Source organism: Elaeis guineensis, chromosome 14 (assembly GCF_000442705.2).
Source record: "Elaeis guineensis isolate ETL-2024a chromosome 14, EG11, whole genome shotgun sequence".
NCBI classification, from domain to species: Eukaryota; Viridiplantae; Streptophyta; class Magnoliopsida; order Arecales; family Arecaceae; genus Elaeis; species Elaeis guineensis.
The window spans coordinates 32,351,986-32,372,757 of record NC_026006.2 but is presented as its reverse complement, the minus strand read 5'-3'; the positions used below and the strand labels follow the sequence as shown (position 1 = coordinate 32,372,757).

The 20,772-nt window shown below is 37.6% G+C and overlaps 1 protein-coding gene across 2 annotated transcripts; it reads right to left on the bottom strand.

Moving 5' to 3' along the window:
- Positions 1–754: 754 nt before the first annotated feature.
- On the bottom strand, positions 755–10,226 carry LOC105061350 (UBP1-associated protein 2B). 2 transcript variants are annotated; one of them, XM_010945369.3, is made up of 2 exons: positions 8,582–10,226; positions 755–1,084 (listed from the first exon to the last, which is right to left on the bottom strand). In XM_010945369.3, the coding sequence occupies exon 1, from the start codon at positions 10,126–10,128 to the stop codon at positions 8,593–8,595; it is 1,536 nt and encodes a 511-aa protein (XP_010943671.1). In that variant the 5' UTR covers positions 10,129–10,226; the 3' UTR covers positions 755–1,084; positions 8,582–8,592. The 2 variants fall into 2 exon arrangements, with proteins under 2 accessions (XP_010943671.1, XP_010943670.1); XM_010945368.3 differs by having other exon boundaries at positions 8,593–10,226.
- Between the last annotated feature and the right edge of the window lie 10,546 nt (positions 10,227–20,772).

Sequence of the window (20,772 nt, the reverse complement as noted above, 5' to 3'; positions counted from 1 at the left end):
CACCATAGAAGTGCTCCTCAATGCTTTATAGCGCACAAGAAAAATTCCAAGAGAGTCAATTTCATGCAGAACAACATCCAAACAGTAATTCCTTCAGGATGAAAGTGTTGAAAATCTTGATACACAAAAACACAATGCTCAGAATGGTGGCAGATTTTGCTTTGGAGACCACGTTTGAAGGATTAAACAGCAATAAAATACAAAATAGACACTCTAGGTTAAATACTTGAGACTGAAGAATGTTTGACACCATCTCACGTAGAACATTCTCTTAAATTCTTAAATCTAGCAACACAATCAAAAACTTGGGGTTTTTGAGTGATTAAACTAGCTAGAGCTCATTCTAACAGACCACAGAAAGAATTGATGGTCATGGTTAACTAATAAAAGCATCAGAAGCCCCAACTTGACACCAGACATCAGTGATGGATCGTAATAAATTGTGAACTAAGAGGTTAGGTCGAAAGTATCTAAAGGGGAAGCTCTTAATACCAAATAATAGAAAACCACACCATGCAAAAACAAGAGTGAGCATCTGCAAAGCTGAATCACATACATTTTTTACACCCAAAAACAGTCATGAATACTTAAATCATGATATTTGTAACCAAAAGTAAACATCAAATGAAATTTGAAGCTTATTTCCTTCAAGATTTCGAGCAGAAACTTGTTGACACAGAAATGAAACATAGCAATATTAAAAATTTAGTTATGTGCAATGATTAATGCAGAATAAACTTATTTCCTGGAAAAGTTGAGATAACATAATAGTATAACTAAATTTGCAAAACATTAGGTCAACAGTTTATAGCCAACATGCTTTAAATCTATAAAGCTCTTTTACAATAGATCCACAAGCCATTTAAAAGGCTTTTAAGAAACTAAAATAGCTTCTCAGAATACTACATATTTTGAAGGATTGAAGAAGAAATAAAGTTCCAATGCTACGGCTGAAAACTCAAGTTTTAAATTAAAGAGTAGCTATAGAATGGAAAAACATTGCATTTGTGTGTGGGCGCAGAAGCAGGAACTCCAGGAGAATCATCTGCCCAGAACTTAATAGACAAATGCAGCTAGAAAGGATCTGCAAGATGAGTAAGAAACATGAAAAATCATTTAAAACTAATATATATAGCTCTAGTTGAAACCTTAAAAGCAGTAAAAAGACATCTTGCTAACCACATAAATCAGCAATTGAATTTTAGATGTAAAATTAGAAATACATTTTGCAGATACAAATTAATGTCAACCTGTTTCATCAAAATCAGCATTATGTGGTGTTAAAAATAATCTGTAAAATGTATTGCATTTAAGTATGAACAAGAAATTCAAATTCAATTACCAAATAGCCATATAGACAACAAAGATTCAGCCATGCCATTATGAATAATAATAAATGAAATATTTCATAGCTTTTAAACCAAAAAAAGAAAGGTTTGACATGGATAAAAACCTACACAAGAATAGAAGTTTAAACAAAATTATATAAGTGGTGAGCAGAATATTTTGCATGATAATAAACTAAAAAGAACCCAAGTGTGCTCTATTGAATCAGCTGCAAACCAATCATATAAAAGGAACGCCATAAAAATAAGAACCAGAATATACACCCAGCCTATAAAAAGATACAGTACTTATATCACCACAATAAATTTTTTCCAATCATTGCTAAAAAGAAATTTCACGCCGACAAATAAATCAGATGCATGTACTTAAAATCATCTTTTTCTGTATCAGGCTTTGACAAATCATATACATTTACATAAAAATCATCTTTTTCTGTATCAGGCTTTTACAAATCATATAGAGTAACTGTAAAAGATTCAAAACTCCTTCAGTTTCCTGGATTTTAGGCATGCTAGTATAGTGTACTAAATAAACTAAAAGTAAATAGATGGCATATATTGCGGCACTTTGACATGATGCATGAGGGTAACTCCTACAAAAGCTCTTGGCAGCCTCACCAAGTCTAGAGTAAAACAAATGTCTAAAACCTTTATCAACATAAAAAACATGCTGCAATGGCATAACAGGGAGAAGTGACAGCCGGGATACTGAAGAACAAAATCTATTATCATTATGGGATTCCGCACTTATTAGCAGTTATCTTAAAAAGATCAATCACATGTTTCATGAATTTTACAACTTTCTCCCGCATAATTGCATAGAGATTTACAAGGAAAATTTTGATTGTTTCTCTATAGAAACTACTTTGGCTTATAGGCCAACAAGACAGCAAAAGGGTTTCCCCAAACAAAAGCATAAAAGAAAGTCTCTAAGGAGCTTGCCAACTAAAATGATAAGCCTAATTAACCTACAAGGACCCTTCTCCTACTCAAATTCTTTAAAAAAAATGAAGCTGGGAGCAGAACAACAGCACCCTTAACAAAAACTAATGAGCTAAACTTAATGGTTGCTCAAAGCTATATCAATGTGATTGCAGAACTGGGCTAGTAAGGTTCTTACTCCTACATCAATTTAAGCATTGCAAATTAGTAATTAAAAATCTTAACTGTTAGTAGATCTTTTAACAATAACATATGATGGAAGTGCTTAATGTTGAACTAAAGTTATGCTTTACTTTTATAATTACAATGACAACGTCATGCTCTCACCATATAGGATTAATTTCTGTTAATCAGTACATTTTGCTTCTGCTATTGATGTGAGGCAATTGGTTTCTTAGGGCATTGTCCAGAATTTCTTTTTTCTTTTAAAAAAAAAAGGTGCAACAAAATATACAGTTTTGTAAACAATATGGAAACGATATAGTCATTCTTACTATTGCATGCTTTGGGAGACCAGGCTATCAAATAACAAATGAGAATACAAAATAAAATAAGAACTCCATTGCAAAAAAAGCAATATAGCAAATATGTTCCCTATAGTAGAGTACACATAATCAACTCTAAGATGGTTATGAGAAATGTATTTTATGGTTGCAAGTTTGTTTGTGGCGGCCACATTATCATCAGTAAGTTTTGGACAAACTTTTTTATGTGATGCATTTAGTAACACAGGTAAATATGAGATTGTTCTTTCCTCTAAACTTTTAGATCGCCAATATGCAGAGAGAATTGCATGTTGCTGACATGGGATAAAGCAGAATAAAAGGCATGAAGAATACTAAAATTATGCCCATCCTGCCTTTTCCCCTCTATACTTCCTTATTTTTCAATTATAATTGTTTCAGTTTCTCCTTATTATTAAGTGAAGTTAGTGATTTGTGCCAACATAATCCAAGTGCCCTCCTAAGCACAGTATAGTATTTCAAAACATTAGTGATCATGTTTCAAGACATTACATGTTTACTTCAAATCAAACAACATGGTTTTAATACTAGCACTGGTCTTCGAATTGGAAAAATGATATTAGTCTGGCCTGAAAAGAGCAACTATATCTCTAAAATCTACAATTAAGTCATTTTGTGAGGAGAACTAAAATATTGGTTTCATCACAAATTTCACCAAGGGCAATGCACTTGCATGAGTAGTCCATAAGATAGTTTAAGCTTTGGTATGTATACATGGTAATCATATGATCATGTATCATAGTCACTAGCAATTGCTTTCAGGCTTTCAGTTGAAAATAAAGAAAAAAAGAATGTGCCAGCAAAACAACTAATAGATATATTCATGTCTCTTATAAATGCCTGCTGCATAAATCATACCACATAATGTTCTATATGTCTTATTTCCTTACACATATAGTTAATTAGATGACACAGTTACAACCATGGTTCGGAACGCAAGCAAAAATGGAGTGAGGTAGAAGGAAAGAGAGGAGCAAAGAAAAGAAAAGGGAGAGGTCGGCAGCGATCCACCAAGGCCGTCGGAGGGTCATTGAGGCCTTCGGGGCTCTGCGATCCTCCACGAGATGCAAGACAAGAGAAAAATAGAGAGAAAGGGGAAGGGAGAGGAGGAGAGAGGGAAAGAAAGAGAAGAGAAGAGAGGGGAAGGCAGCGGGGATGTTGCTGGAGGGCAACCACGTGGCCACTAGACAGCCCAAAACAGCTCCGCAGGCACCATGGGTTCGAAACAGGGGCAAAACTCCTATTTCATCGTGTTTTTCAAAAAACACAATATATAGTAAAGCCAACAATAGGATTGCCGGCTTCACTATCATATTTTTTAAAATACACGACGAAATCCTTGTTTCGAACCCATGATGGCCGCAGGCTGTTTTGGGCCATCCAATAGCCACCCACGGCTCTCCCAGCCATCTTCCCCTCCCTCGTCTTCTCTCCCTTCTCTCTCTCTATCTCTCTCTGCTCTCATTTTCTCTCGTGGAGGACCGAAGAGCCCGAAAGACCTCGATGGCACTCCAACAGCCTCCACGGCCCTTCATTGGCCACCACCAGCATCTCCAACGATCTTCCTTTCCTTCCCTCCCTCTCGCTCCCTCCCCCCTCTCTTTCTCTCTCTTTCTCTCCACGGTTTATCCCTCGTTTCAATGTCGGTTTGGGCTCGATACAGTCCGGTATGGGGGCATACCACCGGCTGGCTAGCCAGCATGAGATTCGGTTCCAAATCGACGATCCTTGGTTACAGGACTTTGCACTTCTACATGCCTGAGGCATCTTTCAGACACCAGGAGATGAATGCCAATATCAGCATGTCATGAATAATTTGTGCCAAAATATCTATCCATATGAGCTTCCATTAGTCCAAAAGAAAATCAATATATAAATAACATGCTCTATGCATCCATGTACTGCATATGCAAGGCATCCCTTGTCAAGCATCAGTTTCAATATAAAGCATTTGAATTCAACTTTTTAAAGAAGTTATGGAATAGCATTGGGAAAAGTTACTCAACTACTTGTGGCCATACAAATGTTTCAAAGGTTGGAGAAGACCAAGATATACTTACAAACATGATAGTGTGCTAATAAATGCTGGCATCTAAGAACTATAAACATATTAGTCTTTATTTTGAATTTTTGATTGATAACTAGCAGGGAAGAAAGCCAAACAGAAAGCAACAGTTGAAAATTTGATTGATAACTAGCAGGGGAGAAAGCCAAACAGAAAGCAACAGTTGAAAAGCACTACAACATTTAAAATTGTACAGCTTGAAAGAAACATGAAGTAGAAAGCATGATGAATAAAATATTTCTATAGGACAATGATGTAAATAGAAACATAGGCAATAGATGCTGTCTCTTTATATTTTTCAGTCTCCATAGGTGGAAACACTAAACTAGAAATTAGCAAAAAAGAGCATCATATGCATATTAGAACATGTGGAGGATATGTACAGGCAGATGGTAGAAAAGTTTCATAACATATTTCAATGAAATGATGTCTAAAAGCTTAAACATAGCATATGCCTTTGATACTGTAGATTTGGTTCCTCAAATCCTCCATGTTGATGTACGTTCTCAAAAATGAATCTCAGGGCATTTCTTCTTCTTTTTTTTTTTTTTGGAGGAAGAGATGGCATTTCTCATTACTCAAGGATTTGATTCAACCGATGACGAGATACATTTTGACTGATTTTTTTTGCAGAACTTAGTAAGGGCAATGATAGAATCACAGTAAAAGCATCATAAAAATCAAGACCTATGCACTTAGAGAGACCTTGCTGCTTAGCTGGTAGCCAGATAGGCACTATTTGACTTGAAAATCTATAGTTGTTTATTTACAATTCCAAGATTTATTGTATTTTCACTATTGCAACTGAAATAAACTCAAAATAAACCAGGAGCCGAATTAACATGACTTTATTTTAACACTTCCTTGACTCCACCCTACATGACCATGCGTCCATTCCATCCAATGCTTGGGCTACTGGGAAGCCCCTTAGTACCAAGAATTGTCTTCTTTGAACCCACCCTTTATCTGATCCACCACCTCCCTCATCTCATGCAATGCTAGGGCAAGTGGGCAGCCCCTTAGCCCTTCCATCTTCTTCTTCCCCATTTCTTTCTTCTTTATCTTGTTTCCCCTCTACTTTGTATTTTCTCTCTATTTATTTTTAATTTTTCGTTTTCTCTTCTTTTGTTTTCTCTATTCCCCTATAAGGGGTTCTTCTATTCTTTCTGTTCTGTTTATTCTATAATAATCCTCTTTCATCAGGATTATGTTTCGTAAATGGTGAAGATCAAGTTTATGTTTCGTAAAAAGCATTAGGCTCACCAAATGTTGTAGTATACATAACAAAACTAGAATATTAAAAATGATTTATCTCGTTATACAAGGATTCTACTTAAAAGTCAAAATTGCAAGCTTCCACAGAAAAAGAGCCAAGTACTATCAAAACAGATATCACTGACCTACCTGCACAAATGGAAGCAATAAACCTAGCATGTATGACCTAGAAGAATGAAGGTTACTCCAATTAATAAACCAAAAACCAAGAAACAGAGCTCCTCCACACCTAATATTGATCAATTAGCAGCAAGCTATCTATTCCCTTTATTTGACCACCACAGCATGTTAGCCAGAAAACACCATTTACAGCTTTGTCAACATAGCATCCATGATAATCCTCTTATTTACTTCTGGAAGTTCCATTTTTTGCAGTTCAGAACATCTTCAACATTTTGCAGTATTGGATATCATTCCAGAACATCTCAATGAAATTGAAAAGGTTCCTATAATAGGTGCACATAAGCAACTCATCAAGCCTACAAATACTATAGCAATAAAAAAATATGGATGTGCATATTGCTTTTATTTTTTTTTTTTAATCCAGTTAAATTTGATAGTTGAAATCAACTAGTCCAAGTTGACGGATTGGATTCCTTCGCGATTACTTTGGTGTAAATTGTAAGGACTCATGACCTTACCATAAAGATACTACCATGCCATGTCTATAAATTGTTGAGACCTAATATCACAACCAATCAACTTCACTAGGACATCGAGTTTTATTCATAGTGAGATTCTACATTATTCTCTTCTTCTCCTTGCTCAGTCCCTCCTATTAAAATTTTTGATTGTGAGCTTGTAACCCTGCAGCAGCAGTGAAATGCATCTTTAAATTGTCTTTCTCTTCCTTTTCTTATTGACTTATAAGCCCCACAATATTAGATGCTTTGGAAGCAAGATGCCCCCATGGAAAGCACCGCACATTATTCTCAAAGTTTTAAAAAAAGAACACCATACAAAGGAGGACAAGGGACTGCACAAAACACAACCAAACACATGCAGTATGCATAGACCTAAGTGGATGTATATGCACCTGATATTTTTTAAATATTTTAAAAATAAGTAAAAAATGAAGAGTGAGACTTGGCACAATGGTGAGATTGTTCCATTGTGACATGGAGGCCACAGATTTAAAAAACAGCCTATCCGCAAGCAACTGACCCAACATAGCCGGAGCCTCATGCCATGGGCTGCCTCTTTTACAAATAATTAAAAATATAAGATTAAATAGTAACTATAATAAGAATAGCAAACTTAATAACAATAACAACATATTACTTGTTACTTGGTATTTACCACTTCACCGTAGACTATGGCATCATTACTAAGTTAATATCATTAAAAGCATATGTACCCACACCATTGACCTCCATCTAGCCCCCATAACACTAAATCCATCCTGCTAACATAAATTAGTGAGTTGGCTACCTCACATACAAACACATAATGCCATGCAATATAGATATGCGGATTTGCATCTAATCTCATATTGGAGTTCTTATTTTAAAAATATCTCCAAGCATAACAACATATCATGCTATTTTATAGAAGCATATCAAGGACCCTGAATAGCATTATCCAACAATACCATTGTCTCATTTTTCAATAATTCAAGATGTCATGCAGCCCATAACATGTACATTAAGATAAATATGCTCCACAAGCATGAATATCTGGCAAAGAATCCATAAAGCCAACCTGGATGGATCGTTATGGTCATCGTTAAGCTTAGATTTCACATACATCAACCAAAATTTTTTAATCATTCTATTAGCTAAGCAAACCCCAACATCTCCAAACACACTGCTCACTATATTGTACCTTAACTCTTGAAAACAAAACAAAACAAATAACGACGAGGAATCTACTCTATCCAATATACTGCCTCCAATCATGTCACATTTACCAACTTTGAGCACACAAAGAAGTATGACAAACACTTAGGATATGAAGATAATAAGCTTACAAAAACCAGACATTCAATATGACCAGTCTCTCAAACCAATGATCATTCCAGGAAGCTCCAGCTGAAGTCCCTTTCTCTTATAGATTTTTATGAGTACACAAAGTTCCACCAAAAAAGGCAAAACCCGGAATATGTAAACCCTGGTGTTTTTGAATGATAAATAGCCATAACAAAAACTGGAGCAAGGAAAAAAAAAAAAATAGTTCATATGGTTTCAAGGACGACTGTATTGAATAGGACTACAGATGATAATAGAAGTAATAATTACCCTAGATAACTAGTCTGTATATATTGAGGGTTGATTTCTTGTAGTAAAAAAAAAAAAAAGCTAGCAGGATGTAAACATAATAAAAAGAGCGAAGGAAACCAAAATTTTTACCTAATTGTTAGTATCTACATTCTGAAAGAAAGCTAGATAAAAAAATTTACCGAACGTTATATAGATCACATGTTGTTGTACCTGAGCCTTACCTAATGACCCTTGTAAGGTGTTACACCGCCCATGTGCCCAAGACCCTGCTGGTTCCGTCCAGCTCCTCCCTGCCCCATCTGTGCATTCCCATACCCACCCTGCATGCCTGCCTGCGCCCCATATCCTCCCATAACTCCAGGGTTCACGTTCCCCACAACAGTGGCCACCTGATTCCCATAAGTGCCTTGCATCCCATGCCCCCCACTGTTCACGATTGGGCTGGGAACCACCTGGTTCACTGCTTGTGCCCCGACTCCAGCAGAACCCAGAGTGCCTAAAAGGTTTGTCAATCCCAGCCCCGCCCCCTGGCTGGCAAGAATTGCAGTCAGAGCCTGCCCTAATGCTGGGTTCAACCCTGCTGCTGCCGCTGCAGCGGCCGCAGCTGCCGGTTGAGCTGTCTGGTTGAATCCCAATCCAGCGGCTGAAGGGGCTACCATATGCCCAGAAACCCCTACTCCAGGCACTTGACTCCCCACCCCACCCATAAACCCAGTGTTATCACTCCTCGTAAAGTGGGATCCATGCGATCCAACAGCGCCGGCACCATGATGCAAGCCACTGGAGCCCTGGAGGTGGAACCCCGGCTTGTTTGGTTTTGGCCCATCGATTGCCTTCTGGCAGTGCAAGATATGGCCTTCGAAGTTTTTATGGGGTTCCTCTAATGCCTTCTTCGCGCTCTCAATCGTCTTGTAGACAAAGAGGCAGAATCCCTTCGGCTTCCCGGTCACCTTATCTAACCCTAAGGGCCCCTCCTCGATCTCCCCGAACTTCGCAAAGAACTGCAGCAGCCTCTGGGGATCGAGCTCGGCGCCAACATTGCTGACAAAGATCTTGCGCTGCGTGTACTCCGACACTGGCGGGGCCGGGGGTGGCACAGGGCCCGTTGAGGCCAGCTGGCAGGCGGTCATCCGGTTGCCAATCTTCTTCTGAGGCTGCTTCAGGGCGCGCCAGGCCCCGCTCCGGTGCTTGAAGAGGATGAATCCATAGCCCTTGGACTTGCCGGTGGCCTTGTCGATGACGGCGTTGCAGTCCTCGATCTCGCCGTACTGGCGGAAGGCGGCGATGAGGGTCTCGGCCTTGGTGTCCCACCCGAGACCGTGGACGAAGATCTTGCGGTGGGCCGGATCGATGTCCGCGATCCGGTGGACCTCCTCCAGAACGTCCGGGTGTTTCACCGCAGCGTCGCGGAGGATCTCAATGAGCTGGTCCTTCGGGAAGGGTTCGAGGAGCTTCTGGATGGAGGCCGGGTCGTTATCCTCCTCGCCCTCGTAGCCGGCGACGCCGTTACCGGCGGCAGTGGAGGATGGAGGGTTAGGGTTGAGGGAGGAGGATTCCGGGATCTGGGGCGTCTGGTCATCGTCGACGGGGGATTCTTGGTTGATGGTTTCTTCTTCCTCTTCTTCGATGGGTTCTTCTTGGCTGATGGGTTCCTCTTGGTTGAATGGTTCTTCATCTTTGGGTTCTTGGGTGGTGGATGCGGGGGCGGGGTCCTTGGCGGGCTCGGCCTTGTTCTCGAGCTTTCGCTTTTTGGCCATGGCAAAGGGGAGAGAGGCAAGAGTAGATGAAGAAAATCAGTGGCGTGCGGAGAGAATTTAATCGGCTAGGGTTTCGATACCGATACCGATACCGGAAGAAGAAGTTGCTCTAGAGGAATTATATATGGGGCGTAGTAAGACAGATCTGCCCTGGACCAAGTCGGCGGGTCAAGGTTTGGTGGTCGTTTGATTTGCACTCATCAGACGGCCATGATTCAGTCATCATCCGCTAGAGATGTAGACCTGCTCCAAACTCAGGCCGCCCGCTCGAACCCGCCTACTTAAAACGGATATGAGTTTTCAGCCCAATAGACCAGGTTTAAAAATCGAGTCCAGATTTTCAAATGGACCAGACTCGGATGTATGTTGATCCAGCTCGGGCTCTATCCCTCTTAGTCCGGTCCAAATACCCATAACCCAATCCCAAGTTCCAATCCTAATCCCAGATCCCCCAACTCCAGCTACCCGTCTGCCCCGTCTGCGACAATGGCACCCTTGAGTGGAAGATTGGAAGGATATTCGGTTCAACATCGTCCATGACCTACACCTTCGCTTCTACAAACTCCACCACCACCTCTCCACTGGTGGCCCTAAGCTCTTGGTCTTCTACTATTTTCATGAAGGTGGATTCTACATCAGTTCCTCCAACTTGTCCAACTTTCTACAATTGTTGCCTCTACCTCACCGTCAAGCTCTGCACCATCATCGTCCCCTCCGACTACCACCTTGCATCTGAGCACCATCTCTCTGCTTCCATCTCGATTCTATCATGAAATGTCTAGGGCTACTCCTCTGTTCCGCCGCCTTCTCGCCAAACATTCTCTCCTTGGCATATTCGATAGCTTCTTTGCTTCCCCGACCTCCACATCTCCTCTTCAATCAACCCATCCTCTTCAGCATGCTCGGCCCTTCCCGATCAGGCTGGGGATGGGGCTAGGGCTAGGGCTTTTCCTCTCCATCGTCACACCTCCGCACCTCCTCCTCATGCCTCCATGCCTCCTCCTCAGTTTTCATGAGTCACATCGCCCACCCTCCTCTCTTCTTTCCAACTCTTCTCCACCTCTCAGGCTCCGACATCCTCCCTATCTCCCCACATTCTCTCATCTAGTGGTGAACTGGTGATGTCGACTCCGGCAAGTAAGCAAGATGAATTATTTTGATCCCAACCATTAATATTACTCTTGAGAATCTGCTTAGAATATCATGTGCCGATTAACCAACTAATGAACAAGTTTCGAACCTTCTTTTTTGATATTTAAGGACATTAACATAGGACATTGGTTTGAAATCCTAAGCCACCAGCAAGTGAATTATTCCGAACATCCAAACCCTTTAATTCACTAGCATTCTATGTTAGTTTTTTCCACTGAAAATAGAACACTCATTTTGAAATGCCCATTCTAGAATATATAATCTGAAACATGAAACATGAGTAATGTCATCCAAACTTTATTGAATTAGCAATGAGGATAGAAGTGGTCTTGAGGGCATAAGTGAACCTTGGAGAAACAGAATGTGAAACAATGGGAAATATGAAAGCATTTTGGGAATATAAAATGTGCTTTTCATTTTACTCTATCTTCTTTGTTATTAGATGATTTAACATTTAGTATTTTTGTTAGAAAGCATTGGTTTCATGCGTTTAGTTTAAAAATTTTAACATAAAACAGATTTATGCATGCAGCGGAAATAAATTAAATTAAAATATTTTTAATTTAAATTCATGCACCAAATCGGATTTGAAAACCATGCGCTGGATCTTCGTATGAATATGTTCTATAATCTAAAATCTGAAATCAAACACAAAATGCATCAGAAGAAAAATCAAAATCTGATCTCCATACCTTTGGATCCTGCAGATGTCCATGGTTCGAGTTATAACTACGTAAGCACCCAACCTCTGCTGGTATCCACATGAGAAAATCTGATCGGAGCATCGAGACCACTGGTATGCTAGCACTTTACAAGCCACGGTCCTCAACTTTGGATCTGATTCCTCTTCTAAAACTCGAAGAAGATAAAGGCTATGCGAATCTTTTGATGCAGATCTGACGGGATTTGAACTGGATTACCAAGAAGAGAAGAAGAACCTTTCTTCTTCCCTTTCTCTCTCTCTTTTCTCTCTCTTTTAGATCTGATCTAATCAGATTATGGGGTGTGGAGGTGAAGAAAGAAGGAAGGGAGGCGTTGAGAAGAAGTCACACGGCAAGAAAGAAAACCACTCTTGATATTAGCACACGCCTCACTTCTTGATTTTTGTCGCACAAAAATCAGGTCCAATGCCCTTCCTTTTCAAACTTTATTCATTTCTTAGTTTGAATCAAATTCAACTAGAAAGAGAAATCAAGATAAGGAAGGATGACTCATAGAGGAGGGGTGCCAACTATTGGTGCCCCCTTTTCTTTCACACACGCAAACATGCGTCCCTTCTCTTCTTAATTTTTTGTCGCACAAAAAATCATTCCCAATGCCAAATTTTGATAAGGATCTAATCCTAATTTGAATGAAATTCAAAAAAAAAGATCATATAGAGATAGAATCTCAGATGAGTGGGGTGCCGACTATTAGCGCCCCTTCTTTTCACACGTGCAAGAAGCAAAGGGGGTACGTCTCCACATGCACCCTTTCTCCTTTCTGTATGAGATCAGGAGAAAGAAGCTCAGAGAACTTGGATTCAAAGGATTAAGTTCAATTTGGTTCAAACTGGATCCAAATCAAGTTCAAATCGAGCCCAAATCAAATCGAATTCGAAAGGCTGTCAAATCTGATCCAATCAAGATTGAAATCCAAATCTGATTTGGATAATTGAACCCAATTAACATTAAATTAAATCAAATCTGATTAAATTAAATTTGATTTAAATTAATTAGAACTTGATCCATAATTTAATCAACATCAATTAAATCACAATACTTGTAATTAAGTCTCTGCGCTAACAATTAGCAGCTGCCAAACTGTAATACTTACAAATTAGTAGTTTCCAAAATTCAAACTATCAATCCGATTGATAATTCAAATATGATCCAAACCATTGATCAAGTCATACTCCTTTTGTATGAGACCCCTCAGGTTCTATTCTGTCCGGTAGTAAGACATACCGTGATCTCCATCATAGTATCATTGAAACTTCTTTCGATGGGTTGGAATGATCCCAACTCATCCTATCAAGATCGTTGATCTGAAAATAATCCTAGTGAGTTCTCATGATCCACTAGTGACACCTAGCAGCATGTAGTAACAATCCAGTAGAACAAAAGAATGAACCCCTAGGTGTAGTTATCGTATGATATAATTTCTCTATTGTGAGTCCCGACTTGACGGAGATCATAAAAAACTCGTCAAATCTCATTATCAGTTATATACTAGATTGGCTCAACTCGAGTTCATTTATGAAACTTGTAAAAAAAAAATTTTAATATTCACACTTGCTCTAATCAGAGACTTTCTGAACTCAGTCTTGTGAATCGTATAGGACTACTTTTCTACTAAAGTCGATAGATTTTATCTAGGTGTATCCTACTCCAAACAACGAATCTGAACCTACAATAGCTAACATACATAGCAAAGATCGGAATAGCTAGGAATCAAGAGAATGTGCAGTCAAACTAAGTAGCCTTACTACAAATAGCCAATACACCGTAAGTTAAAGGACCAGTCACACTACTATAGCATTGAAAAAATTACTGATGAATGGGTAGACATCTAAGTGATTTCTCGTGTTGGTCATACTCAGTGCAAGTTATTCTCTAACAACCACCTACACTCTAATTTTAGTATCTCCACACTACAGATTCGAGACCCATCTATCCAACAGAAAAGTGATCCATGTACCGATCTTAAATGGATGGATCACTATCCTCTATGACGATCCTACGATCGAAAATATTTAAAAATTAACCACTAATGATGTATGTCTCAAATTCTTAACATCTTAAGAATATATAAAATTATTTTTATTAATTTTTAGGATAAATCATGGACACATACAATATGATTGGTTATAAAGACGATCCGTCAAGCATAAAAATGTGCCCTAGAGAAATGTATGTATCAGTCAAGATAGATTTCTACGGCATATATCTAACAAACTCTCACTTGTACTAAAACCAATCTACCATGTATCAGAGCACCATCTTCTATCTATGAATCACTGCAAACCTTTGGAGTAGGGTTGTATCATTAAAAAATATCTGATTGGTTTGCAATTTTACAATATATGATGGTGAAAACCAATGGACCGAACCAATTTGGAATTAATTGATCGATTAGTGTCTAAGACAAGCGATCGAATGGTGGTTACTTAATTAGGACTGTTGCTTATGCACGGGGAGCCTCCCACCAATTTTGAACTTACCGAATCAATTTGGTCAATTAAGTTTCTTTTTGGATGTCTAGTGTTGAGTTCACTATACATGTTGCATTTGCACCATGGTTCTGATCTTGGTAAACCAAGTGAAAAAATAATGTCCTATAAGTCAATCGTGTGTATGATGCGATAAGATATTTTTTTATATTTTATCTTCCAAACTCATGTATTTAACATTTATTATTGATAAAGATAGGGATTTTGATTTATTATATGCTGCTTCTTATACTTGTTTAACATTATATTGAATTTCATAGATTAGGACAATGATTTTAGGGCCATGATGAGATCATGCCAGTGAGACCTAATGATCAATGATACGAGTAAAACTGGCACATCTTATGTATACTCGATGGAGAGGATGGTTGATCTCACGACCACTTGTGTAGTGACACTAATATAAGGACGTAGGTGTTCATTAGAGAATAAGTTCACTGAATTGACCTATGAGAGAATATTTGATGGAGCCTTATTTGTATGTTAGCAGGTTGTTCTCTAGTGAGAGTTGTGCAAGTGATCCTTAGACCTGAGATCACAACGGTGCTTTATGTATATGAATTTATGTTTTGGTTCATTCCCTAGCTTGATTCTCTGATCCTTGTGTGGGGTGTTTTGGACATGGTGAAGTACGCTGTGAGTGGTCCATAAGGGATCGGCCACTCCTAATAAGGAAAGCAAACATCTTATATGATCTCATAGGTCATTAATTCGAGAAGTCTTTGGCCAAAGTAAGATGATAATTAGAAAGAAGTTTCTAATATATCATCAACTGAATCATTACCATTTGATCGAGATACAATGAAGTAGCTATAACCATCCTTGGCTTGTATATCAAATGGGCCACACACATCGGTGTATACCAAAGCTAGTAACTCAATAGCCCTTTTTTTTTTGTCTCACAAAGGATAACTTGACCATTTTTTCTCGAAGACATGATTCACAAGTCGAAATCAACTCAGATTTAACTAAGTCAAGGATCCCATCCTTTTTCAATCTATTTATCCTATCCTCTTCAATATGGTCAAGCCTATGATGCCATAAGTACTTATGGTTAAACTCATCTCTGGGTCTCTTTTGGCCTATGGTACTCACTATTTGCTCATTTAACTTCACATTAGCATCAACATGCAAGTAACAAAGACTGTCAATCAAAAGACTAGATATAACCAATTTATTTCATAAATAAATGAAATAAAAATTTTTATTATATTGAAAAATAAATCCATCCTATGCTAGTACAGAGATCGAAATCAAATTTTGATTAGCTACAAGAACAAAATAACAATCTTTTAAATCTAATTTAAAGCCTGACAGTAGTCGAAGAGGATAGGTTCTAATGACTTTCACAGTAACTTTTGCTCCATTACCAATTCGAAAGGTCATGTTACCTTTCCTCAACCTCCTACTTCCTATTAGATCCTACATGAAGTACATATATGAGCACTAGAATCAGAGTCCAAAATCCAACTAGAAGTAGAAGAAATCATTAGGCTAGATTCTATTATGAGCATATTTTCAGAAGATTGATCATCTTTTTTCATCTTCAAGCTCTCCATGTAAGATGGATAGTTTCTCCTCCAGTGGCCGTCGGAGTTACAGTGGAAATATTTTCTTTTCTCCACAGCTTTCTTCGAAGTGTCCTTTTTAGGCTTGCTCTCCTTTTTTTTGCTTTTTTGCAGGCTTATCATTTTTTTTTCTTGAGACTTTCTCTTGAAAGGTGCCGGCTCAATAGCAAGAATAGAGTTCCTTAAACTTTTCAAGGTACCCTCAGCAGTGACCAGCATATTGACTAACTCGGATAAGTTGCAGTCTAATTTGTTCATATAGTAGTTTACGATAAACTATCCAAACAAACTGATCAGGGATTGGAGGACCAAATCGACTTTTAATTCCCTCTGAATATTAAGTTAGAGCTTCTCAAGCTCCTCTAGGTCTTTGATCATTGTCATACAATGATCATAGACTGACTATCCGTCGTACATCTTCATATTGAACAATCACTTGGACAATTTGAAGCACACAATCCGGTTCTGCTCATCATACAATTCTTGCAAGTGAGTGATCATAACACGAGCAGTGGGCATGTGCTCATGCTGGCTCTGCAACTCATTTGATATGAAAGCATAACATAGCACTTCATCCTAAGGTCATCATCTGTCCACTTGTCCAAAGTAGCTCTTTGCTCTACCGTAGGACAGGTTGGTAAGGTTGGGACGTCCTAGTCGAGTACATACTCAATCTTTTTGGATGTCAAGACTATCTTGAAGTTTTTGAGCCAGTCTTTATAATTTATACCGATCAATCAATCAGTTTCAAGGATACAGACTAGTGGGTTAAAAACCGACATTGTTTATCTACGAAAGTAGATATTCTAATTAGATATTTGTACTTAAAATTATATTTGCTCTAGAGACTTTCATATGCAAATAGACTCCCACTATTTTTTTGGATTCTGATATTCTCCGAGTGGAAAGTGACAATCCGATGCAATCAATGCAAGGTTTCTAATAGGTGTTGCGGTCTCACCGATGCCATGCACCTTATCTAACAGTTATTGATGACACGCATAGCGATGTGTAGGTAACTTTTAGCCCAGATACTTTTCTGAACATATTATAGCGACTTGGTCTCTAAGTCATGAGAGCTCAGATAACACATATTGCCCCACTCCTTAGTTAAGCCTAACCCATCATTTGCAAGCAGGTGTGAAGCCGTCATTGAGTCCCTTAGATAATACATATTGGATCCAACCCCATCTTCATCCTGGAGCAACTCTTTGCTAGTAGAGTGATTGTGTGTTTTCGATATAACTGAACCACTGTATCAGTCAAGAACAGTCAACGTTAGTACCATTCCCGCACTTCTACAATGGTGGAAGACCATAAGGCTTAATGTTAATTAAGAAGATTTAGGTTAGGTCTCATCTAATCAGTCATCACATGATCAATCTAATTGGCATGGGATAAACCAAAATGCCTTAGTAACTAATGAACCTAATCATCTAATTGGTCAGGTAAGTGAGACCGATGGGAGGGTACACCATTAACTCGTCGTAGATAAAATTATTTAGGTGAGTAGCCTCTTAATTAAAACCACCGATCGAGACTTGTCTTAGACACTAAATGGCTTATTGATTTCAATTAGTCAGCTTAGGTGAATCGGATTCAAGCCGTACAACCGAATTAGGTCCTTAGATTGACTCGATTCTACATATAGGGTTTAATCAATTCAATCTACAATACTTGTAGAATCATAAGCCCAATTGATTTAACTCAAATCAATACTGGACTTAGTTTAATCAATAGCTACATCGATTTCAATCCAATATGATCCAATTTTAACCTAAGATGCAATTCATTGACCTAGTGCAAAACTACCCATGCCCAATAATTCATACACTCACTAATTTCAAATGTAAATTTTTTGCATAAAAAGTAAGTTTTTAGTTCTCGAAATACTTTCAGAATATGCATACAATCATATATCATATACATGAAAAATTTTAAATTTTTTAGAAATCAATTTTAGATCTAAATATACCATCATATATCGTATATATAAAAAATTCAAATCACAGAAATTTAATTTCTAACATATACATGCTTTCATATATTACATATATGAATAAAATTCAGATCTAAAATACTTTTCAGATCTAAATATAAATATATACATCTCATGTATAAACTAAAATTAAAATTTTAAAAATAATTTTTAAAACTTTCATGCTACTTTTATACATATGAACATATGGCTCTGATACCACTATTGAAATTTCTACAGGTGCTAATGCATGTAGATTTCAAAATTTTTTTAAATCTAAAATACAGTGAAAAAATTAAATTAAAATATTTTTAATCTAAGTATGTATTCATCATATAAAAGTATCTATGATCTAGTTCATATACTGAAATTAACATAAACTAATTTTAGGATGAATAAATGAAAGCTTATAATCAATTCATATACTTGAATCATTTTCTCTTTTGCTTCAAATTTGTAATTGAGGTTGAATACAATTCAATTCCTAGATCTGGGGTTGAGCAGGTTCTGAATCAGCAACACAAATATCCTGTCTCTACAGATATTCATAAAGCTGATCTAGATAAGCTCCTCTTGATACAACTCACTTGAACTCAAAGCCTGAATAAACTTGAACCAAGCTTGGATAGGGATCAACCCTTAAACCCTTTTTGATCTTTCTTTTTTGATTCTTAAAGAAACTAAGAACCTTTTTTGATTCCTTAATTAATCAAGAAGAACAACAACTAAGAAGTAATTGTAATAAACTTTCAATAAACTTGGGAAAAAGAAGAAACCAACAACTTGATGCCAACCCTTGACACCAAGGAGAGATACCGCCCACCTCTCTTTTAGCTCCAACAAGGGGATGCCTAGAAAGAGAGGGTGTGGGCTAGAGAGAGAAAGAGGAGGGGAGGTGATGGCCACAGTAAGGGTGGCAGCAAGGAAGGGAGAAGTGAGATGATGAGAGAAGTAAGGCTAGGGTCTTTTATGTAGACAACATAAGAGTGTCATAATCAAATTAGGATCTCTCCTCCTAATCATATTAGAAGTCTTAGCTTAAATATATTTGGATCAAATAAATGGGATGCCACCAATAACTCACCCATACTCACATCCAATGTTAGGCATCCCATCATATGGGATCCAATAAAAGATCTCAAATCAGCCTACATGATTTCATAAATTCACTTCAAGGGTTCTTAATAAATAACATAAAAAAACTCTTTCTTGATTTAATCCAAGCTATAAATTAAACATCCAACCATTGAATATTATTAAATCAAATTCAATTAGATTCAAATCAAGTGTAGAAATCGATTAATGCTTATCATATAAGCAAACCAACTATAAGAGGAATTGGGTTCATCCAGATGCTAGCAAGATTAACATAAACTCAATAGAATTTTTTTAAATCCATATAAATTAGTACTTTATAAACCCAATTATTAATCAATCAAGATCTTCTTCCTTTATGTATGATCCTATAGGTTCAATTTTGTCTGATAGTGAGACATACTATGATCTCTATCATAGGTATCATTAAAATTTTTTTTAGTAGGTCAGAATAATTTCACTCTAACTCGACAAAGATCATTGATCCAAAATGATCCTATTGAGCTCTCACAATCCACTAGTTACATCTAGCAATATATAGTAAAAATTCAACAGAATTGAAATAGAACTTCTAGATGTAGTTAATGTATGATACAGTCCTTTTATCATGAATCCTGACTAGATGGCAGATCACGGATAAATCGTCAAATCTCATCATCAATCATATGATAGATCTGATCAGCTCAAGTCTAATAGTGATTCCAAATAAAAAAAAATTTTCATCAATCACGCTGCTATGGCCATAGACTTATGGACTTAACTTCTCAAATCTCATAGGACTATTCTCTATCAAGATCGATAGATTCCATATAAATGCACACATTGCTCACACAGCTCAACCAATTGAAGCCAACATCTATTATAAAAATTCATAATCGAGTTAATATTTATGTGCAATCAAACTACAACAGTCTTACTGTGAGCAACTATGACATTGCAGGTCAAAGAACGAATCATATAACTACAGCATCGAGACAATCATGGATGATCGAATAGAAATCCATATTATCTCTCGTATGGTCATACTCAGTACAAGTTATTCTCTAACAATTATCCATATTTTTCACTCAGTGTCTCTACATTGTAGACTAGAGACTCATCTACCCTGAAGGAAGTGAACCATACACCAGTTTATCTGGATGAATCACTATCCTTATGACTATCCTATGATTGGGAGCAATTTAGGAATCGATCATACAAGCCTCTAATTCTCAATACTTGAAAATATGTATGATAACATCAATTCTAAGGATGATTCAAGGACACATAATACTTAAATAAAAAATAAAAACTTATCTTTTATTGATTAAATCAATAGTTTAAGTACAAATATGTGTCATAGAACAAAAGATGTGTCAACCAACAATTGACTTCTAGGACACATCTAACAATATGGAGGTTCAATCTCATAGAGATCTTTCTTGCAACCCATAACGGCCTTGTCTACAATAGAAGTAGAGTACACTGGCTTCATAGAGACAGCGAAGGAAGTCCTATAGTTGAAGGGCTTGGCTTTAGAAATGGACTTCCCACAGGAGGCTATCAGACTGCATTCTGACAGCCAGAATACTTTATTACTTGCACAGAACTCCATTTATCATGCAAGAATGAAGTACATTGACATCAGATACTTCCAGATC

Bases quoted from the DNA above. Each gene is read 5' to 3' on its own strand.
- LOC105061350 (XM_010945369.3), bottom strand. From the start codon at position 10,128: ATGGCCAAAAAGCGAAAGCTCGAGAACAAGGCCGAGCCCGCCAAGGAC.